Source organism: Lingula anatina, chromosome 4, assembly GCF_051362555.1.
Source record: "Lingula anatina isolate TDL-2025a chromosome 4, LinAna3.0, whole genome shotgun sequence".
Taxonomy (NCBI): Eukaryota; Metazoa; Brachiopoda; class Lingulata; order Lingulida; family Lingulidae; genus Lingula; species Lingula anatina.
The window spans coordinates 14,361,946-14,381,026 of record NC_141770.1 but is presented as its reverse complement, the minus strand read 5'-3'; the positions used below and the strand labels follow the sequence as shown (position 1 = coordinate 14,381,026).

At 35.2% G+C, this 19,081-nt stretch overlaps 1 protein-coding gene across 5 annotated transcripts in view; it reads left to right on the top strand.

Annotated features, from left to right (window-relative positions):
* Nucleotides 1-19,081, top strand: part of LOC106161055 (CD109 antigen) — a 56,718-nt gene that overhangs the window by 7,958 nt on the left and 29,679 nt on the right. For 4 of the 5 annotated variants that reach the window (XM_087010548.1, XM_087010550.1, XM_087010549.1 and 1 more), the window contains exons 2-19: nucleotides 5,129-5,308; nucleotides 5,753-5,910; nucleotides 6,535-6,560; nucleotides 6,869-7,013; nucleotides 7,521-7,591; nucleotides 10,163-10,220; nucleotides 10,484-10,557; nucleotides 10,735-10,774; nucleotides 11,121-11,208; nucleotides 11,649-11,760; nucleotides 13,577-13,816; nucleotides 14,100-14,291; nucleotides 14,976-15,089; nucleotides 15,334-15,396; nucleotides 15,988-16,182; nucleotides 16,445-16,612; nucleotides 17,289-17,444; nucleotides 17,876-17,936. In XM_087010548.1, coding sequence (XP_086866674.1) covers nucleotides 5,235-5,308; nucleotides 5,753-5,910; nucleotides 6,535-6,560; nucleotides 6,869-7,013; nucleotides 7,521-7,591; nucleotides 10,163-10,220; nucleotides 10,484-10,557; nucleotides 10,735-10,774; nucleotides 11,121-11,208; nucleotides 11,649-11,760; nucleotides 13,577-13,816; nucleotides 14,100-14,291; nucleotides 14,976-15,089; nucleotides 15,334-15,396; nucleotides 15,988-16,182; nucleotides 16,445-16,612; nucleotides 17,289-17,444; nucleotides 17,876-17,936 — 2,035 coding nt within the window. In that variant the 5' untranslated portion in view covers nucleotides 5,129-5,234. Of the gene's footprint in view, nucleotides 1-593; nucleotides 612-5,128; nucleotides 5,309-5,752; nucleotides 5,911-6,534; nucleotides 6,561-6,868; nucleotides 7,014-7,520; nucleotides 7,592-10,162; nucleotides 10,221-10,483; nucleotides 10,558-10,734; nucleotides 10,775-11,120; nucleotides 11,209-11,648; nucleotides 11,761-13,576; nucleotides 13,817-14,099; nucleotides 14,292-14,975; nucleotides 15,090-15,333; nucleotides 15,397-15,987; nucleotides 16,183-16,444; nucleotides 16,613-17,288; nucleotides 17,445-17,875; nucleotides 17,937-19,081 lie in introns of those variants that run through there. The other variant, XM_087010547.1, reaches the window with a different exon arrangement.

Sequence of the window (19,081 nt, the reverse complement as noted above, 5' to 3'; positions counted from 1 at the left end):
TAAACAATGTACTGGTATTTATCATTTGAAGAGTTGTTATCCCTTAAGTCAACAGCATAGGCAGGCGAATGGCAATAGGTGACTATTTGCAGCGTATCATAAGGTCCAATATGTAACTGCATATCAATATTAATTATTACTTATTTATTCATTTTATTGATTGATTAATTTGTGTGTGTGTGTGAAAAATAGGGCTCATAGATCTTGTTGACCTACTGTAGATTGAGCAGAATGAAAATTGTAACTGATGGCAGTGATTGAATTTGATCAAATTGTATTTGAGAAAACTAATTCAGAATTTAGCCAAGATAGATTAAATGCAAAAAGTTGAGAAAAACATACTTCAAATTCTGCCCATACCAGTGGATTGTTCTTAAAGACCTTTATCACAAAATGTTGACTGTCATGCATCCATGCGTTCAGTGGGAGAATGCCGCTAGAGATGTTACAGTACCTAAAACGTAGTGTCCTAGTAACTGGACTAACCACCTCTTAGACTATAGCTACTTATTATTAATATGGAGGATATTTGTACATCATTTCCAGCAACAGTTGGTCAGGCTTATTATCAGTAGCAGATGTAGACATCGATTGAGATACTTGTACTGGGGGTACGTACTACTGCTGCAGTATTCATGTTATGCACTTGGGTAGAGAAGTGGAAAAAATCAGTAACTAGTAAATAAACTCATATATATATATATATATATATATATATATATATATATATATATATATATATATATATATATATATATATATATAATTTTGATATGTTAGGATTTATATTTGTCATGTATTTGTCATGATTGGAGTTGTCATTGGTTTTTGCCATGACATCATGGTGAAATTCATATTCCCCCTTTCCCATAGGGTAACGTGTTATTCCCTGACTCCAGTGGGCTCTTTTTACCATCCATTAAACAGGTAAATGCTCGTGGTATCATGCACTACAACTTACTATATAGTAGTAAGTACGTCACAGTATGCTGTTATTACATGTGCCTTAGGTGTTCATTACATCAACTGGCCATTTCCAGTAGATTTCACATTTCATTACAGATTTTACATGTCAGAGGCATGTTTGCTTTTAGATGTATCAGGCAACAGTTTCATTGTCAGTTGAGTCAGGTACAAAAGAGTTGCTTAAGATGAATACTAGTAGGTTGTTTTTAAGCTCGGACAGTGGTCACCTTGCATGTCTAGGGTCATTACGGGTGGAGTGTCCTTCTGAATCAGTTCTGTTAGCCACTCTGAAAGTGGTTGAAAATTAGATAGCAGTAGGATAAAAATGCACCTTTTAGTTTGATGGCACATGACTCATTATAATGAAAAAATAATTCAAACATTGTAAGTTACGCATTTTCAGAGTCAATGTTATAATAATAATACATATTAATAATAGTCTGAAAAGGTAAAAATAAAAATAAGGTTTCTGTATGTGTCCCTTTCTTAGGGGTTTAATCCCACTATAAGTTCTCTGACCATACAGGAGTGCTTAGTTATCATACTTATTACAGTAACTATAATATTCAGCACTGTTTTTCAGTAGAAGAGTATATAATGCATTTTTTTTGCTAGTTATTCCATTCAAAATTTTTAATATTTTAGAAAAAAATGTTTTTTTTTTATTAGCCCAGGGAAGGAGGTCGTTGTGTGTGTGTGTGTGTGTGTGTGTGTGTGTGTGTGTGTGTGTGTATTTCATATATATATATGAAGTTGCACCATAAGTTTAACTTTTTTTTGCCAAAAGATGTGTCAATAGGTTGAAAACTAGACCATGTGGCCTGGTACTACCTTGCGCTAATGGTTTTCCTTCCTCTTTTGTAAACCTGTGACAATTGACAATGCTTGTTTGTAAAAATAAGCATTGGAGAAAGAAACGTCCCCAAAAAATAGAACCCAGCGTACACAATGGGTTTGTCAATAGGGGGGGATGTGTATTTGATAAACAGTGACTGGTATTGGATGGTGGTGATTTTTTTTCCTTTTTTTTTTTATTCAAAACTGGTCTCATCCAAATAAGAATATTGGGTCAAATCAATAACTAGCTGGAGACCCAGGTTAAGATATTTACCTTCTTTTCAAATATCACAATACTAGCTTGAGAAAACACTTCACAATCATAAATTTGGACTGCGCGTATAAATTTACACAACAATACTTGAAGTGTTCAATTTTATTGGAAGGTAGGTTGCGATAATCCACAAGTTTACACAGTAATATATATATATTAGTAGATCTGAGGATCTGTTTCTTTGAAACTATTTCATTTTTGTTTGGAGGTTCATTGATTGGAAGTTCTAAAATCTTTCTATCAGAAAAATGCAGAGAACTAAGGAGGTTTTTTTCTGGGGCGGTTAAAATCAGTGTGCCTTTCAGCTAAGCCTTTAAAAACTAGTAGATAATTGGGCTGATGTACTAGTAGGTCTGGACTAATGAGTATTTGGTCCAATTTATGTAAAACACATACAGATTGAAGGCCTTTCATCTTTTCTTTTCTTTTTCAACACCTTTGAAACTATTAGAATGTAGCCTTGTATAGTGGGCAGCCCTTGCCTTATTTGTTATACTGTATGTTAGTGAATAGTTTTCTGGGGTAGTGCTAGCAATTTTTTTTGCTTAGCCAAATCACCACATTTTTGTCAATTTCTTATCAAAATGGTTAGAATTTGGCTAAAACAAGTCAAATCAGGCCTTTTTTCTTTAGCCAATTTAAGTCAGTTTTAACATTTGCCTAAATTGGCGAGTGTTAGCGCTACCCTAGGTTTTACAAACAGGCCCGTAGCCAGGTGGGTTCGGGGGGATTCGAAAGAACCACCCTTTTTGCTGGGAAAAGGTCCACTCTGGGTAAAATTTGACTTATGTACCTGAGGATTTTATGGTAAAAGGTCCACTTTTTCAGAAAACGAACCCCCCTTCTGAAATTGCTGGCTACAGGCCTGACAAATGTATAGTTAGAGACGAGCTGCAGTTTACTGCGAGCAACATTCAGAGTAACAAATATCAGGAAAAGCCTGTCTTGAAACATCTTACTGCCAGTCACGAATTCATCATTTTTATGCACGCATGGTTATTTATAAATATAGTTTCTGATGTCATATTGTTTTGTAAACGTAGTCTCCAGTTACAGCTGGCTATTTTAATGAAGTTGTTATTGACGTCAACAGACCAATTATCTTCTTTCTTAAGACACGATTTAGCCATACTTGAAGCCCTGTGTGCTAATTATACATTCTTGTTGAAGAGAAGACATTAAATTTTTGTCATTTGGCAGTATTGGAGAAAAGTGGAGACTAGATATTTCAGGCCTTGGTTGTCCCTGTGAAAGTCAAATAGTATGTCACATTAATGTCCAAATTAGCACATCCACTGTTATTAACGTTGTCAGTAATTTTTAGTTCCCAGTCCAGTGATTGAAGGTTGGGAGGCTTAATACTAGTAATTAATTCAGGTTGAAAAAAATGTTGGACTAGTACTAGTATGTGTATTTAGTTAAGTGTATGATATGATTTTGTTTAAGATGCATGACAGCTAGAGAAATTTGTTGATTTGTTATAATCACTATTCACCAAATGTTTAAATTAACTTTTAAATTATCTTTCCCAAAAAGAGGAGGTAACCTTGAAAGACGCAATACTGAAATCAAAAATATTTATTCATCTCTAAAACAATTGCCTGACATGACATTTACATGTAGTACAGTGCAGATGTTTCATTTAATTATCGTGTTCCTAGGTAATATGATATCTTGGCATGGTACTAGTAAGCATTGTACTTGTGCATCAAGTTATATGCCAAGAACATGGAAACATTAAAACATTTCAAATGAAAGTGGAGATTTTGGTAGCCATACAAAGATTAGTCTGAATAAGATATATGAGAAAGACTACATATGCTATGTCTTTTATACTAAACAATTGATTACTCTAAAAAGAAAAAATCTAGTAATGATATGATACCTAATTGTTAATAAACAGATAATGTTGCTTGTGGGCGATTTTGATGTATTACTAGTATTTAGTATTTTCATTTAAGATATTCTGTAATTGTTGCATGGACATTTTCTTCTCTTATCCATTTTTTTCCTTTGGCAAAAAAAAAGGGCTTATAAGAAAATAAGCAGTCATATATATGTAGATGTGGGTTTTTAAAATTTACCCCATTGGTAATCTGGATGCAAAAATAACTTCTCAATGTGTACAAGTTTTAGAATTTTGTGTAGGCATTCTATTTCCTCACCTATTACCTCACACATGAAACATTTCCTGTATGAAATATTTCACAAGGGTCCTAAGAAAAAATTGTGACTACTGTAATATATATATATAAGCTATGTTACATGTATCTATCATCACAGGAAGCGACTGTGATTTTAAAACTGTTGAGTCTGTGGACTCATGTTGGACTGTTTCTAATGGGAGACTATAATTTGTAGACTGTCAGTCATTAAAAGGTAAACCCTGTTCTGTATCTGATGCCACGGATGTTTAAGTTTAAACCAAAGTTTACATAACAAGACTTAGAAAAGTTCATTTGTATTCTCGATAGACTGGCTGAGGTGTGAAAGAGGGAGACGCAATGTCTTCAAAGAGACAAAATTGTAAATCCAGTTATAGATTTAAAACATTTTATTTTTTGTTTAAACCCACGTCTTTACTAGAAAACTAGTGCTGGAGTGTGGGCGTAGATACAGTTTTGTATTTCACGATGTTTTCCAATATTCATTCCTTTTTGTGATTTAGAACAGGCATGGTTTTACCTTTAGAAGTCAGGCTAGGACATGAAAACCAAAGGGTGATTCAGGGCCAGTATGATCATGTTATGAAAAGATAAAATGTGGTATATGATCATGTTGATTTATTTCCATGACATAGAGGCATTGTGCAAACAATTTGTTTTCCAAAGGTCTTCCTTGCAGCTATATAATACGACACGGTACATCTGTGCGTCATAATCTCTGTGCAATCCAGGGGTTGTCAGTCCTTGAGGATAGAAGAGTTTTGCCGAGTTGAATCCAGTGTATGTGTTATATAATTCATCATATATTGCAATGTAATACATTTGGATGTATTTTCACATTACTAAATATAATCACATAATAAATGGTATTTCTGCTTTATTTCAGATATTACACTAGAAAGAGAACTTTGGGTAGCGTGATTGGAAAACTGTGGTCTTCTGTTGTAAGAAAAAGCCAGCTGAACTACTTGCAGTAGGAGCTAATTCCGATAATGTGGCTGGTTGCCCGTTTAACTGCTTTGGCAGTGCTAGCTTGCTGGCATGGCTCAGCAGCTGAAACCCCTGCGTAAGTTATTTTTGTCAATATTTTAATTTAAAGCCTATTGTTTTAGATGTCATTTTTATTGAAATAAAGATAATTTGGTTTGAATAATTATGTAGTGATATGGAATGTTTTGAAAACTTTTCTTGTTGAGAAAAATGTTTGATGAAGACCTGGTCCATTTTTATATTGCCTAATTGGACAAAAATATATTTTCCTGTATTTAGCTATTTTTTTTAATGTGTCCTAACTGTTATTTTGTCTTCAGTCATATTATAATAGATCCTGATAGATATTATACAGTAAAATTAATTACTAGTACTGTCACAGTCATTATTTTTCACCTTTGGCTAATTGGTGTTAGTTGAGAAATAAGGGTGTGACTTCAGATTATAAAACACTGATATATGATCACACTGTAATTTGTGGCAGGAGGCTAGAATTAACCATCTTGTCTCCATGTTGCAGCTATCTAGTGTTAGCACCGCAGGTGTTTCGTGCTGGTATGACATACAATGTCAGCGTGACATCCTTCCGTGCTGGAACCCCACAGGCCGCATTGACCATTGTGGACAATTCAACTGGGCAGAGTGTGGCCACTGTTACGTCCCCTCCTTTAACCCAAGGTAACCAAAGAGTTTTATTTACGGACCCTTTTAGCATAAGTTTTAGATGACAGGGGCGGATCCAAATATATTTTCTGACAGGCTTCGGAATTATCCTTATTGTTTCGTCCTCCATTTTTGACCGTCTTCCGTCAGAAAAAATTAGGTACCCATTTATGTAAACTTGAAAATCTGACCGCCTTCCAGAAGACCCAGAAGACGGCCTAAATCCGCCCCTGACAATGGATTTGAGGGATTTAGGCATCATCATTCAATAATCTGAAACTAAGACTGCATTCCCACAGATATTTAGATCGATCTGTCCCCCTGGGGAGTCTTGCTGTCAGCTAACCGGCTTGAATGTCTGTCCCGCCTACTAAAAGCTGTAAGGGGGTAATTAACTTTTGTGTGGGCTTGGCTCCCGGAAGCTGACAGCAATTTAGCGTGAACCCCCAGGGAGTTAAGTCGATCTAGATGGATCAATCTAAATCTGTGGGAACCCAGTCTTTATCTGGATTCTGAGAACAATTATTCTATTTTTGCATTTTCATGGAAAAGCCACATTGCTTGTATAGCCTAGCATGACACTCGGATTTCTTAGATGTCATTATTTCATGTGAGATCTTTTTTTTTTTTTACTTGCAGGGGTGCCATCTTTAGTGTCCTTGCAGGTAGGCAGTTGGAAGCATTCAGCAGACTAGATTACTTATCTTGAAATAGTCATCCACAAACGAGAAGATATTTTGTAAAATATAAAATATACTTATTTAGAGTAAATAACATTCTTTTTGTTATGAGACCTTATTAAATGAATTGCATTTTATAAAATTATGTTGGCCATGCACTTTTTCAAGTTGAAGTTTTCAGAGATTTTAAAAAGAGAATAATATTAAATTAAATTGAAAAAAAAAATAGATGATTTTTATCTGTTTAAAATGAGTATTATTACCTTACAATAACCATTTTTTGAACCTCATAGATTCCTTCAGATGCTACAAGAAGTAAATTTAGTCTGAAAGTGCAGCTGGACTCCATTAAAAACTCCTCCTCGGTGAACATGCATCAAAAGACCATGTCTGTATTTATTCAGACAGATAAAGCAATGTACAAGCCTGGGCAACTGGGTAAGAAAGCGCGTCAGGTGGCTGTTTAAGTTCTATCATGGTAAAGTTCACAACCATGCTATTTTAGGCTACATTCGAAACAGCACACTTACTAGTCCATGGGTCAAATATGCCTACCCACTTAAAAGATTGCCATCTAATCCCACAATAGGCACAGGATAGATTCTCCATGAGTATTGTGTAACAAGCATTCAAGTGGAACTGCCATATTTAATCAATAGACTAGTTATTCTGCTGTCGTGAATGTGTTCTAGTTTTATTTTCAAAAAAGCTGATTTTTGTACAGATATCATCATTGGATGTTAATAACTCAAGGCTGTTCTCTCTCTCAAGATATTCAGAAATGAACAACTTGCAAGTCTCATAATTTGGACCAATTGGGTAAAAAACTTTTTGGTCATTAAAAAACCTCTGTGTACAGCTGTCTAAAGAATTGAGAAAGCGTAATGTTTGATTAATTTACTGTACAGTAACAGTAGACAAATGTTCCTCCGTATGTAATTTCAGTCAACTACCGTGTATTTGCGGTGAAGCCAGATCTTTTGCCATATATGGGACCCATTAACATTGACGTTTTTGTGAGTATTTTGTGGCTAAGTGTTATGATTTTTTATAAAGTTTGCCGAAGGTGCTATAATAATAATGTTGTAGACTTAAAGAATCACAATCTAGAAATGGGGTTAATTTTTCCTTTTTTAATTTAAAAATCAGAACCATTTGGAAATTTAAAGCAGTCGCTCATTAGCAAAGGAAAGGATGAGTTGTTGACATTGAAGCTATTTTCCATCATTCTGGTTCCTCTTGAACTCTCTTCTGGTAAGGCTATGAGGAAAGGGAAGCAGTGTCATTCACCATATTTGGTGATAGCTCTAGTTAATTACTGTAACAGCTCCTCATAGTTACTTAAGGCCGGTGATAGGGTTAAATACGCTTAAAATCATGTTTTTGAGTTTTTTGTGTGTTTATATTAATTAAAAAAGTATCTAACGTTGGATGTAATAATTTTTATGAATTTGCATCGCAAAATGTGTCTTTTGATGAGTTTTTCAACCGACACGCGCCCCAGTCAGGCTGACAACTAAGCCACACCTCTGTTACTAAGGGCCGTTGCCATGAGGGGGTCGGAGCACAGTTAATGAGTTATAAGCCGATTACGTGTGCGGTAATAGGTCATAAGTCTTACATCAGCTTAGCAGTGAAGAAGTCTAGCTAGTACACTATGGGGAAGAGAAAAGTTCGTGTTAAAAGTCCATTTCCTGAGGAAAGAAAGAAAATTTTGAAAGAGAGTAGGGCCTATGCATGGCGGTTGGGGAAAACCGGTCCTATTTGTTCAGATGGATGACTGATTTCTGAATACCTAATAAATGGGCAAAAGAGTTAATCGAATTGTCTAAATTAATTGACAAATGAAAGAAAAATCGATAAATAAAAAAAACGCTAAAAAGGATACTTTTAGCCTAGCTAATTTTTGCAATATATATCGGCGAGCGTATCTGCGACACGTTACGAAACCGGAAATGATTGTTGGTCGCCGTTTGCAAAAGGTAAATCTAATGTTGACAAAATAAAATTTTATTCTCCAAGATATGATATCATGGAGCTTGAGAGACACGCGAAAAATTGTAATTTCAAAATCACTGATCAAGCGGGAAGAAAGAGTTCAAAATGTATCCAAAAATGAAAATCACAAAAAGACCCCGAGAATAGTCAAGACTAGCAGGTAAAAAGCAAATAGGGTCTAAGAGTCATGTGTGTAAAAATAAGATATTTATTCAAAAGCCTTCTCTCAGCCACTTTTATCGCTGATTCTTGTGCAGCTGAGCGTCTCCCCTTTATCTTAGCTGGCATTTTGAGAAATACCGCTATGAAGTAATCACTGGATTTTTCCGTTGATCTGACGATTACCAAGTGTCGTGCAAAATAATCCTGCAGCGTTACCCGTCAAAAAACTCGTATTAACACAAGTGACGGACACTTGCTCTCGACACAGTTTTATGTGATTACTTTGCCGATAACAAAGAAGGAATCTCTCAGGTAAAATTACTTGATTGCCGAGGAAGAGCCATTGAAACGTTCAAATGCAACTTCACACCTCTTAATTGCGGTTAAACGTAATCGCCTTTGTTAGCGCTTCCTTCTACATATCCTTGACACCCTACGGGGCATCACTAGGCTAGGGCCCTCTCCAGAGCTGTCAATCAAAATGGCGTCACGCTTACATGCCTAACGAGTGGTCGGAAAGTGTAACAAAAGCACGATTTTCTGCCCCTTCAAAGCACCCAAACAAAATATTTTTAGATGACAATAAGCAATGGTTCCATCTGATCGTATAACCGATAACAGGTAAATTTGCCAGCTAAGCATTTGACTAATAAGCCCTGTTAACCAACCTTTGACTGTTTTTGGCAGTTTTAACAGCTTTCTATATTGACGAGATAAGTGAATCGCTGCCAAGTATATCTCACTATCTGAGCAACCGATCGTTACAAAAGTTGCACCTATTGTTGTTAGGAATGTGGACTACAGCATGATATCAGGGGTTTAAGAGGAAATTGTTTGTTTGAAAGTTATCGCCTTTTGAAGTGAATAACCCATTGAAATATGGGCTGATTTAACGTAAAAGATGATAAAATCAAAAGTAAATAGTTTAAGACAATTCCCTGGTACCCCGCTGTAGTGCTTTCACCCAGCTTTATGAGGCCTTTTGAATCACTTGAATAGCTGTCTTGGTTATAGAGAAAATCCCGATACCGAAAACGGCATTTTTCCCCTCAAATTGGCGCCAGAGCGTCATCCGTTGGACACTGTACTTAATCCCCGTCTTTAATTGGCCTTTTGGGAAGTTTGTTTTAATTTTATATAAAAACTTATAAGTCCAGGGCTTTGACTTTGGTCCTTTTACTATCAGTCACCTTAAAAAGTATTGATACAGGGACTTTACTCTGAATACTGTTCATACCATTATGAGAAGTTACACCCGAATAAATCATCCATTGGACTTTTTGCTCATATAAACTTGGTTTTTGTAATAAAAGTAACTTATCGCAATCTGAATAATACAGTTACTGTGAATATGATTATTGTACATTATTGATAAGATTCTATTTGAGTAGAAGATTGTTGAAATATTTTATAAAATGTCATTGTAGGATCCCAAAGGCAACAAGATCAGACAGTATGTTGACCAGAGGAATGACAGTGCCATGGGTGAGGATTTTAATATTTATTTATTTATTTATTTATTTTTTTTTTAAAGTGTCGCATATTCTTAAAACATAAATTACAAAAAACCAGTATACAACAAACTACTACTAATTAAAAGAATACCCAGCCATATTTGGCTTATGAGACACAGTTAATCAAATTCATTGTCACTGCATCAGATTTATATTGCTTATAGTTAAACAGGACTTTTTAACATTTGATTAACTTCATTTCTCTTATCTCCATTCTGTATGTTGATCTTTCAGGAGTTCTGACCAAATCCCTTCAACTGACAAGTTTACCTGTTCTTGGAGATTGGAAGATAAAAGTGAATGCTGGGGTGAGTGGGATGGATTAGTGTTTTTTTTTTTTTTTTGGTCTGGATATTTTCATCACATTTAAAAGTACAAGTTTCACAAATTCATTACTGATAGTTACATACAATGACTGCTTACATGGATTGTACAATGTGCTTTATGAAATTGTATTAAATTTTTGTTTTTATTTCATATTGTAGGGTCAAAAAGTAGAGAAAGTATTCACAGTTGCAGAGTATGGTGAGTCATTTATAAAATTAATTTAGATTACTTTGATTAGTTTGTTATTGAATATCACATTGTCTTTCAAGAAATGTACCATTTTTATAATCTATTCTCTCAGAAATTTACTTAGGATATAATAATCAAAGTCCCCAAAAAGGTAACATTATCAAGATGGAGAATAATAGATTTAAAATGATAAAATAAAACCCTGGCTTTTTTGCATTAATTTATTTTATAACTAATAGCTATCACCCAATCTTTATGACAAACTCCGAGGTCAATTGTCAACCTTATTTAATAATCCTTAATTGACAGTGATATAAATAGCTAGTCAGATGATGATGAAAGATTTTTTTTTCAGTTTTGCCCTTGTACGAGGTCAAAGTGACCCTTCCCCCTTACGGATTGACAAGAACACAAGAAAAGATCATAGGCCAAGTGGAGGCAAAGTATGCCACTTTTTTGGGGGGGAACGTTAAATGATTTATTCAAGTTGCAAAATTATTCCATTACTTTTCTTTCACATTGAGATTATTTAGCTTAATTCTGCAAACTTTTTATACCACTACTATGGTGGCTGGGGGAGTGGGGCGTATACATTATTTTGGGTTCAATCGGTGCATTTCAGCAGGGAAAGCAGCTAGCAAAATAACAAGTTTGTTTTTAGGATCTGTTATTATGGAAAAAGATGCCTATTGACTGGAAAAAGGCCTGAAAGAAAATGAATGGAAATGAATAGAATGAACTTAAAGAAAAAAGGAAGACATTTGTTTTCCTATATTAGTATCAGTTTCAGAATCTGATTTGAGAATAACTGAACATTTGTATACAGTTGAGGCTACGGTAGTATCTTTTAGTATGGCCTTAAGTTTGCTGGATTCCATTTCAGGTACACATATGGAAAAGGTGTCAAAGGAAAAGTGACATTAAAAGCCATGTTTGTGCCCTTGTACCAGTATTCCAGAAGTCCTTCTGTGAAAAGTATCATGAAAAAAATGGATGTAAGTTAGAAAAAAAAACTTTTTTGCTTTGACTGCATGTACTGTATGATGTCTGTTATACATGCAGTCAAAGCAAAAAAGTTTTTTGCCATTTTTATTGTAACAGTTACAAAGTGGTATTCATCCCTTGAATTCTGATTGGCTAGAAGTGTAGGCTGGGACAACTGCTTGAGATGTTACCTTTGTTTCAGATAAGGGAAGTTCAAAATGGGGACAAGTTTTTGCAGAATTTTTCTTTTTTATTAATAGGGGCGGACCCAGAGATATTTTTGACAGTCTTCCAAATTAATAACATCTTTGTTGATCCATCCCCCATTTTTGACCATCTTCCAACACAAAAAATTAGATGCCGGCCAATGTAAACTTGAAAAATTGTGACCGTCTTCCGAAAGACCCAGAAGGCAGACTCCATCCACCCCTGGTTAACCATTTGATCCAAAGGCTAATTTTGCTTTGGGTCAACTGAGCAGTTAAAAATGTTCAAGGGTTCCCACATTGAAATTGCTGGCTACAGTAATTATGGTAACTACGCAATCTTTAAAATGGAGAGAAATTGTGAATTTTACGGATGCTGTATTTTTAAGTCTTAATTTCTTTAAATCGTTCCTATTGATTGGTCTTCACAAGTACTTGTTCTAATACTTGTATGTTGTATCTAATACCCCCATATAATGCTGTGTGCCTTTGGTGATTTTTTGAAGGTCTACTATAATGATTATTAATAATATCTAGTGATCTTACCTTAATTGCTCACGCAGTACCTTTCTTTTTTCTTTAATGAAGACTATGGATGTAAGTATGAAATCTTGTTGATGCATGCAATGTGTTCTTTTTAAATGTAAATGTAAAATATTGTAATAATAAGCCTGTATACAGAGAGCTTACTGACAGTGAGTTTCTCTGCATTATGTTCAGCCGTCTAAACTGGTATCTAAACCAGCCATGTGGTAACTTCTACTTAGCCCAGTGTAATTGTAACAGTTATTGTAACAGTTACAGTTAATGTAGAAAAAAATGGACCAGGTATTAAAATTTACTGTTGACTAGGGTCCTTGACTGAAAATTCTGTTACTAGTATATATTGTTTTGTATAAATATTTACAAAAGCATTATTTTGGCCCCCATTTTCCACCGATTTCAATCCACACATTGCAAAGGGTTGCTACAATATTTGTGTGATTTTCACCATATTTCTGGACTAAATGTGTCAAGTTTGATTGAAAGTGACATACTTGATTAATAAGTGCACACCTTTGACTTGTGACTACATATTTTACGAAGGGGTGTATACACATTAGCATCATTGTAAAAGAATGGAGTTAATATAGTTATAATTATAGCATTTTGATAAACATCACCCATTTGTAGATTACGTGTGCACAGCTCCATTCAAGTGTGGAGCTAGTGCTGGAATGGTGAACAGATGTTATTTTAAAAGTTGTATCAGTTGTACTTGCTAGATGTTTCTGCCTGAAAAATTGTACCTCTGTTGTTGTATCTATAACATAAATTTATGTACAGCACTACATTAAGTTAACATCAGTTCAAATGATACGTAAGACTGAACTGAGTGTAATACTTATTAATTTTATCTATACCCTGTCTTCATCAAGACCAAGTTCTCTACCTGCATGCTGTTTGAGCAGAAATTGATGACTTGGTTTTCAATTGAGGGTGTTTTTTTTAGGTGACTTTCCTTTGTAATATCCAGGCTATGAAGCCATCAATCTTTTAAAGTGTGCAAGTACAGCAGTATCCTTGAAATATACCATTCGATGTTGAAAGGGCCTTATTTTTATCTGTGCTTGCCTTTCAGATTAATGGCACTGCTTCATTCGAAATCACCCACAGCGAGATTCGTCAGACTTTTGGGTTGGCTGGAGGTGCCATCCCTACCAATCAGAACTTTGTGGTCATTGCAAACGTCACCGAGACCTTGACCGGGACTACCCAGTCTGGAAATGAATCCATTAGATTTTATGATGAAGAACACGAAGTGGAATTTCTGGAAGCTAGTCCCTCACATTTCAAGCCAGGTCTTAAGTATACTGCCTTTGTAAGTAAATTAATATGTATTTTAGTATTCTTCTTCTTATTATTATTAGTTTATACTCTTGTAGGTAATTGTGTATGAATTACTTGATTATAATTTTGCAATTTATAATACTATAATAGTAGTAGTAATTTAGTAAATTGCCTTAAACAGTTGTCTTTAATAAGTTAAAGAGTTGTAAGTTAAAGAATTGATTAATAACATACTCATTAAAAATTACATTGAATATTGTCATTTTCATCCACCCAGGTGGATGCATACGTCACGAATAAACTTTAAATTCTAGGCCAAAGTGACCCAGCCAGATGGCACTCCCCCAGCTCCTCGCACTACCCCACTTCAAGTGGAGGTCAAATACCACAGTGAATGGAATGACCCTGACAAGGAATTGATTCGACAGACTCTGGATGTTCCAGCTGATGGACTTTTGCCAGTAACAGTGGACATTCCTACACGTGCCACTACCTTCACTTTGACTGTAAGTTTTTTATACTTCTTACAAGTTATTGATAGCTTTGATATTAATAGCTATGGGTAGGCAAAGAAGTTACTGATCAGCTTTGAAAGTCAGCTGCTAGGGATGTGTTTGTTATACAATGTACATGTACTTGCTATTTCACAATTGATTAATAAGAGTAACCTTATTGATGTGGAGATAAATGTCTCAGTATGTTGTTTATATATTTGAAATCTGCTTTCATTTTAATTTGTTACTGCATGGTACATACTATTAGATAAATGCTTTTTTTAAAGTAATTGTATATTATGTTTCTTAAAAGTAATTGTATTTTAGATAATAAAGACAAGTGACATTTATTTACAAGATATGGTAAAAATTTATAAGATACGCCCCCCCCCAAAAAAAAAAAAAAAAAAAAGAAAGGAAAAAAAAAGCAATTAGGAAGCTAAGCTGAAGATTATATAAATGCATATATACCATGGTTTCTTATCAGTAGTTTATGAATACCAAATAACAATATTCATAGTTTAGACTTTGTGATTGCTTTCACATATGAAATATTTCCTGTAACCTCAAATAACACTTATAATAATATTATGGTCCAGTTTGCCAAATTGTCATATGCTAGATGGTGACTGCAAACAGCTAAACGTAAATTTTTTCGTGTTTTTTATGCATCTCCTTTTATCATGCAAATACCAGGTCAGCCTGAAAGGTTCCAGCACTGCAAGGGCTGTGAAATCTCCAAATCCATTTGAAACCAGGAGTGGCCAGCAAATGCAGATAACCTTGAAAGATGTTGACAGTGTTTCACAGGTATGTATGTAAAATTAAAAGTGACACAGAAAGAAATATCTCCTCAGAATAATCCATGAGTTATTTATTTATTTATTTATTTATTTATTTATTTATTTATTTATTTTTTTTGGGGGGGGGTGTCATGAGCAATTATAACTTACTGACCCTTGAGTCCTACTGTTGGATATTGAATGTATAGAAGAATGAGTAAGGTATATTTCAGATATTTAATGTTGAAGGAAAAAGATTGCTTGTTTTCCAGGCAGGAGGAGACATAGTGTTTCAGTTAAGGTCAACATCATCTCTCTCCAAGGTGTCTTACCAGGTGGGTTGTTATAATATTATTATACATAGTAGATAGCAGCATCATTGAAAATGAGATTTTGGACATTCTCACTGCAAATTTAGTATTGGCAGCCTAGCAGTTTATGTTCTTCTTCCAGCTTGAAAAAGGAATTGGGTGGGTGGGTGGGAATAAGAATCATCTTATTTATGGTTGGATAGGATCAGTAGTTGATGGAAGAAAATATTGCATAGAGGTCAATGACATGCTGGTAAGTGTGGTAATCCTTGGCAAAAATACAGATAGAGAATGAAGTCAGGAATGTCCCCAGCTGCAAAATCAATCATCAGCCACTAGGGGGCAGTAGAGTCATGTTTAAGATTGTCGACCCTTTTTAGGGTGTTTAATGTGGCTGATATTCAGTCTGGTTTTATTTGACACGAATATGATCATTTTAATTTGATAAATTATCAGAATTGAAATTTTGAAGTTTTTAAAGATTCATATTGATTGTGCATGTGTGTTATTATTAGCCGCACTGCCCATACTGTTTACTATATTTAATTTGGAAATTAAAAGGTCCAATTGAGACATACAAGGAGGAAAATTATTTTCTTTAATTTTTTTGTTCAGATTGTCTCCAGGGGAACCATACACTCAGTGGGTGAACAGGTGTTTGCCAGTGCTGCTACCAGGCAAGAGTTCACCATCACGGCCGATAGCAATATGGCACCCAAAGCTAGAATTCTGGTCTATTTCCTCACTGCTGATGGTGAAATGATTGTTGACAGTGTTGATTTTACTGTAGAGGGAGCTTTTAGAAATGATGTGAGTACTTCTGCCATTCTGGGATATCTTATGCATTAAATGGTTAAACAAAATATTGGTGAGTATAATATAATGTTGCAGTTGATTATACTGATACCTATTATGTAGACAGTTAAGTAACTCACTGAGTATTAGATGAAAGTAGGAAAGACTTTGAAATAGGTTCTGAACACTATATTGTGATTAAAGCTGTCCCATAGGTAAAGAAATAAACAAAATTATTGCCAAAAGAACCTGATGTGCAACTTTTATATTTTGGCAGGTGTCTGTGCGTTTTACCAACCCATCAAACACAGAAATTACGCAATCCGAATTGGGCAAGGATGTGACCTTTGAAGTGACTGCCGCTGCTGGGTCATTTGTAGGATGTCTTGCTGTGGACCAGAGTGTGTTGCTGCTAAAATCAGGGAATGATATCACACAGGCCGAAGTAAGCCTAAAGCTGTTTCTATTTCTTAATATACATAGTTACGTACGTGTCACAGTGTGTGTGTGTGTGTGTGTGTGTGTGTGTGTGGGGGGGGGGGGGTACTGATGTGGGTGTGTGTGGTTGGTTGGGATGGTGGGTGTGTTTTTTAGTCATCAATGATTGAATCTAGTTTAGTTCGAATATGTTGCATTGCCTGCTATGACCAAGGAGAACCTCTGTGTGTTCTTTTTTTAGTGATTTCTGACAACAACAGATTCGTAAGACTTTACACATTTTTAAACATGGCGTATTTGAATAATAAAACAGTGCATTTGATAAGTGGTGAATGGAACAATCTTGAGCTATGAATGATACGTTCGTCATAATACCAATCAAGCACAAAACTTAGTTCTTATTATATTAAGCATTGAATGTCTATGTAAGTAGGATTGCATTTTTCTGAATTGCACCAGTCTGAGAAATGCCCTAATGGATCCTCTACTCTCAGCACCACCAAAAATTTTTGATTGGTACGTTGAAAGCTTGTGAAAGGTAACCCCACCCTCTTACAGGTGTGATACTGAAACCTGAATGGCTCAGTTTGAAAAGGTTTTAGTATGTAATGAATCCTGCTATATAGTATGTACTGAGTCCTGCTATGTAGTATTTAATGAGTCCTGGTTGTACTATTTCACAGGTCTTGGCAGAACTGGAGGAGTACGATGTAAAGGACACAAGTGGAGGGTTTAACCCCTGCTTAAGAGGCGAACCGTGTATTATGGCCAAGAGAAAGAAGAGGTCATTTTGGTGGCCCTATCCCATTGGTGGAAATAATGCTTTTGATTTGCTGAAGGCAAGTATTTAGCTTTTCCTTTCTAATCTCAAGATAGCTTTTTGTGATGATTAAGGCTACCTTAGTTCAGTCTTGTGAGTCAAGATCTTAAGGCAGAAGGCCTTATATTTAGAGAAAAACATTTAGTATTACATCGTAACATGAAAATTGATACACTTTTTTATCCCATTTCCCCACAAGTTGGCCATTTGTCCTTACCAAAAAGCAAAATATTACATGGTGCTTGCTGAATAAATTTGAAATGATATTTTTTTTCTTCCTTACAGGATTTATTTGTTGACGTCATGTGCATTTTCTGCAGTGAACATAAATCCTTGGGGGAGTTAGGAAAATGCAGTTGTTTTTTTTTTCTTTTTTTTTTTTGATAGCTAGAGATGGACAGTGATATATCACTTGGTGGATTATACTGATTCTTTGTTTTTTTTTTTCAGGAAGCAGGCATGCTGGTAATGACAGATGCTTATTTAAAAAAGGACCTAGTATTGTACCCCAGTAAGTAAAGAGTTGAGTCATTATTCCACAAAAAAAAAAAAAGTGTCTTTCAGAGTCAAGTCACCCAAGCTCACATTTTGTATGAAATTTGCACAGTTCTGTCTTGTCCTAACATTGCTGCTGGTTTTATACTATAGTTACCTGTAATGTGGAAAAAGATCAACAGGGAGAAAAAGGTTGTAAAACATTTAAAAAACAGACTGTAGAACAGCATACAAAAAAGGTTGTAAAACAATTTTGCAAATATTTCACAAAATGTGTGTCACAGACTTGACCGGTAGACAACACTTTGTATTATTGACTTGGTGATGCTTTTAAATTATTTGCTAAAACTCTCAAGTGACAGATTTGAAGAGAATTATCCTTGATTAAATATAAATAATTTTTTGAAGTTATATTGTTAAAAAAAAGAGAAGCTTGAGATTACAATCAACATTTGTACTGAAACTGAGTTGAGATATTGGCCCTTTTATTGTACCACCAGCGTTGGCGCTGGCGGTACACATGGTTTTAGTCCTGTCCGGTCCGTTCCGCCGGCTCCGCCGGCTCCGCAGCCATGTTACCGTTACCGCTTCTCCTCCTAGACGGTAAGGGCCCCCATAACCATCTCTTGGATTTAGGTCACCTATAATCTCAACTCGTTCCACATAAAATTTGGGCTTTGTCGATATTGGGGTCTAGGTGTGGCATTCATTGCAATGCACCCTTGTCCAAAAATGGCAAAATTAAATGCTAATTATCTACCCTACGGAAGGAATTATGGGAAAATTTTCTACAGACGGCTTTCCAAAAGTCATATGTGTAGATTTCAAATATGCCCTTGGATTTGACCTTTGACCTTTATTTCAAGGTCAAACGGGCCAAAATTTTCAAAAAAATGAATTTTTTTACAAAAAAAAAATTATTTGTGCTGTTATTCAGACACCACACAGACTTAACCAATAATATTATTGGAAAATGTTACCCTTCAGGTCATCTTTCATATCCGTAAATTTGGGGTCAATCGGTGCATTTTCACGGGAGTAGTGGCCATAAGATACCAAAACTGAAAACTGTCTCTAATTCAGGAACCGTTAATGCTAGAGACCCATTCTTTTTTGCATTTTGTAGAGCATGTAAAGCCCAACACTGGATTTGGTCTCTGT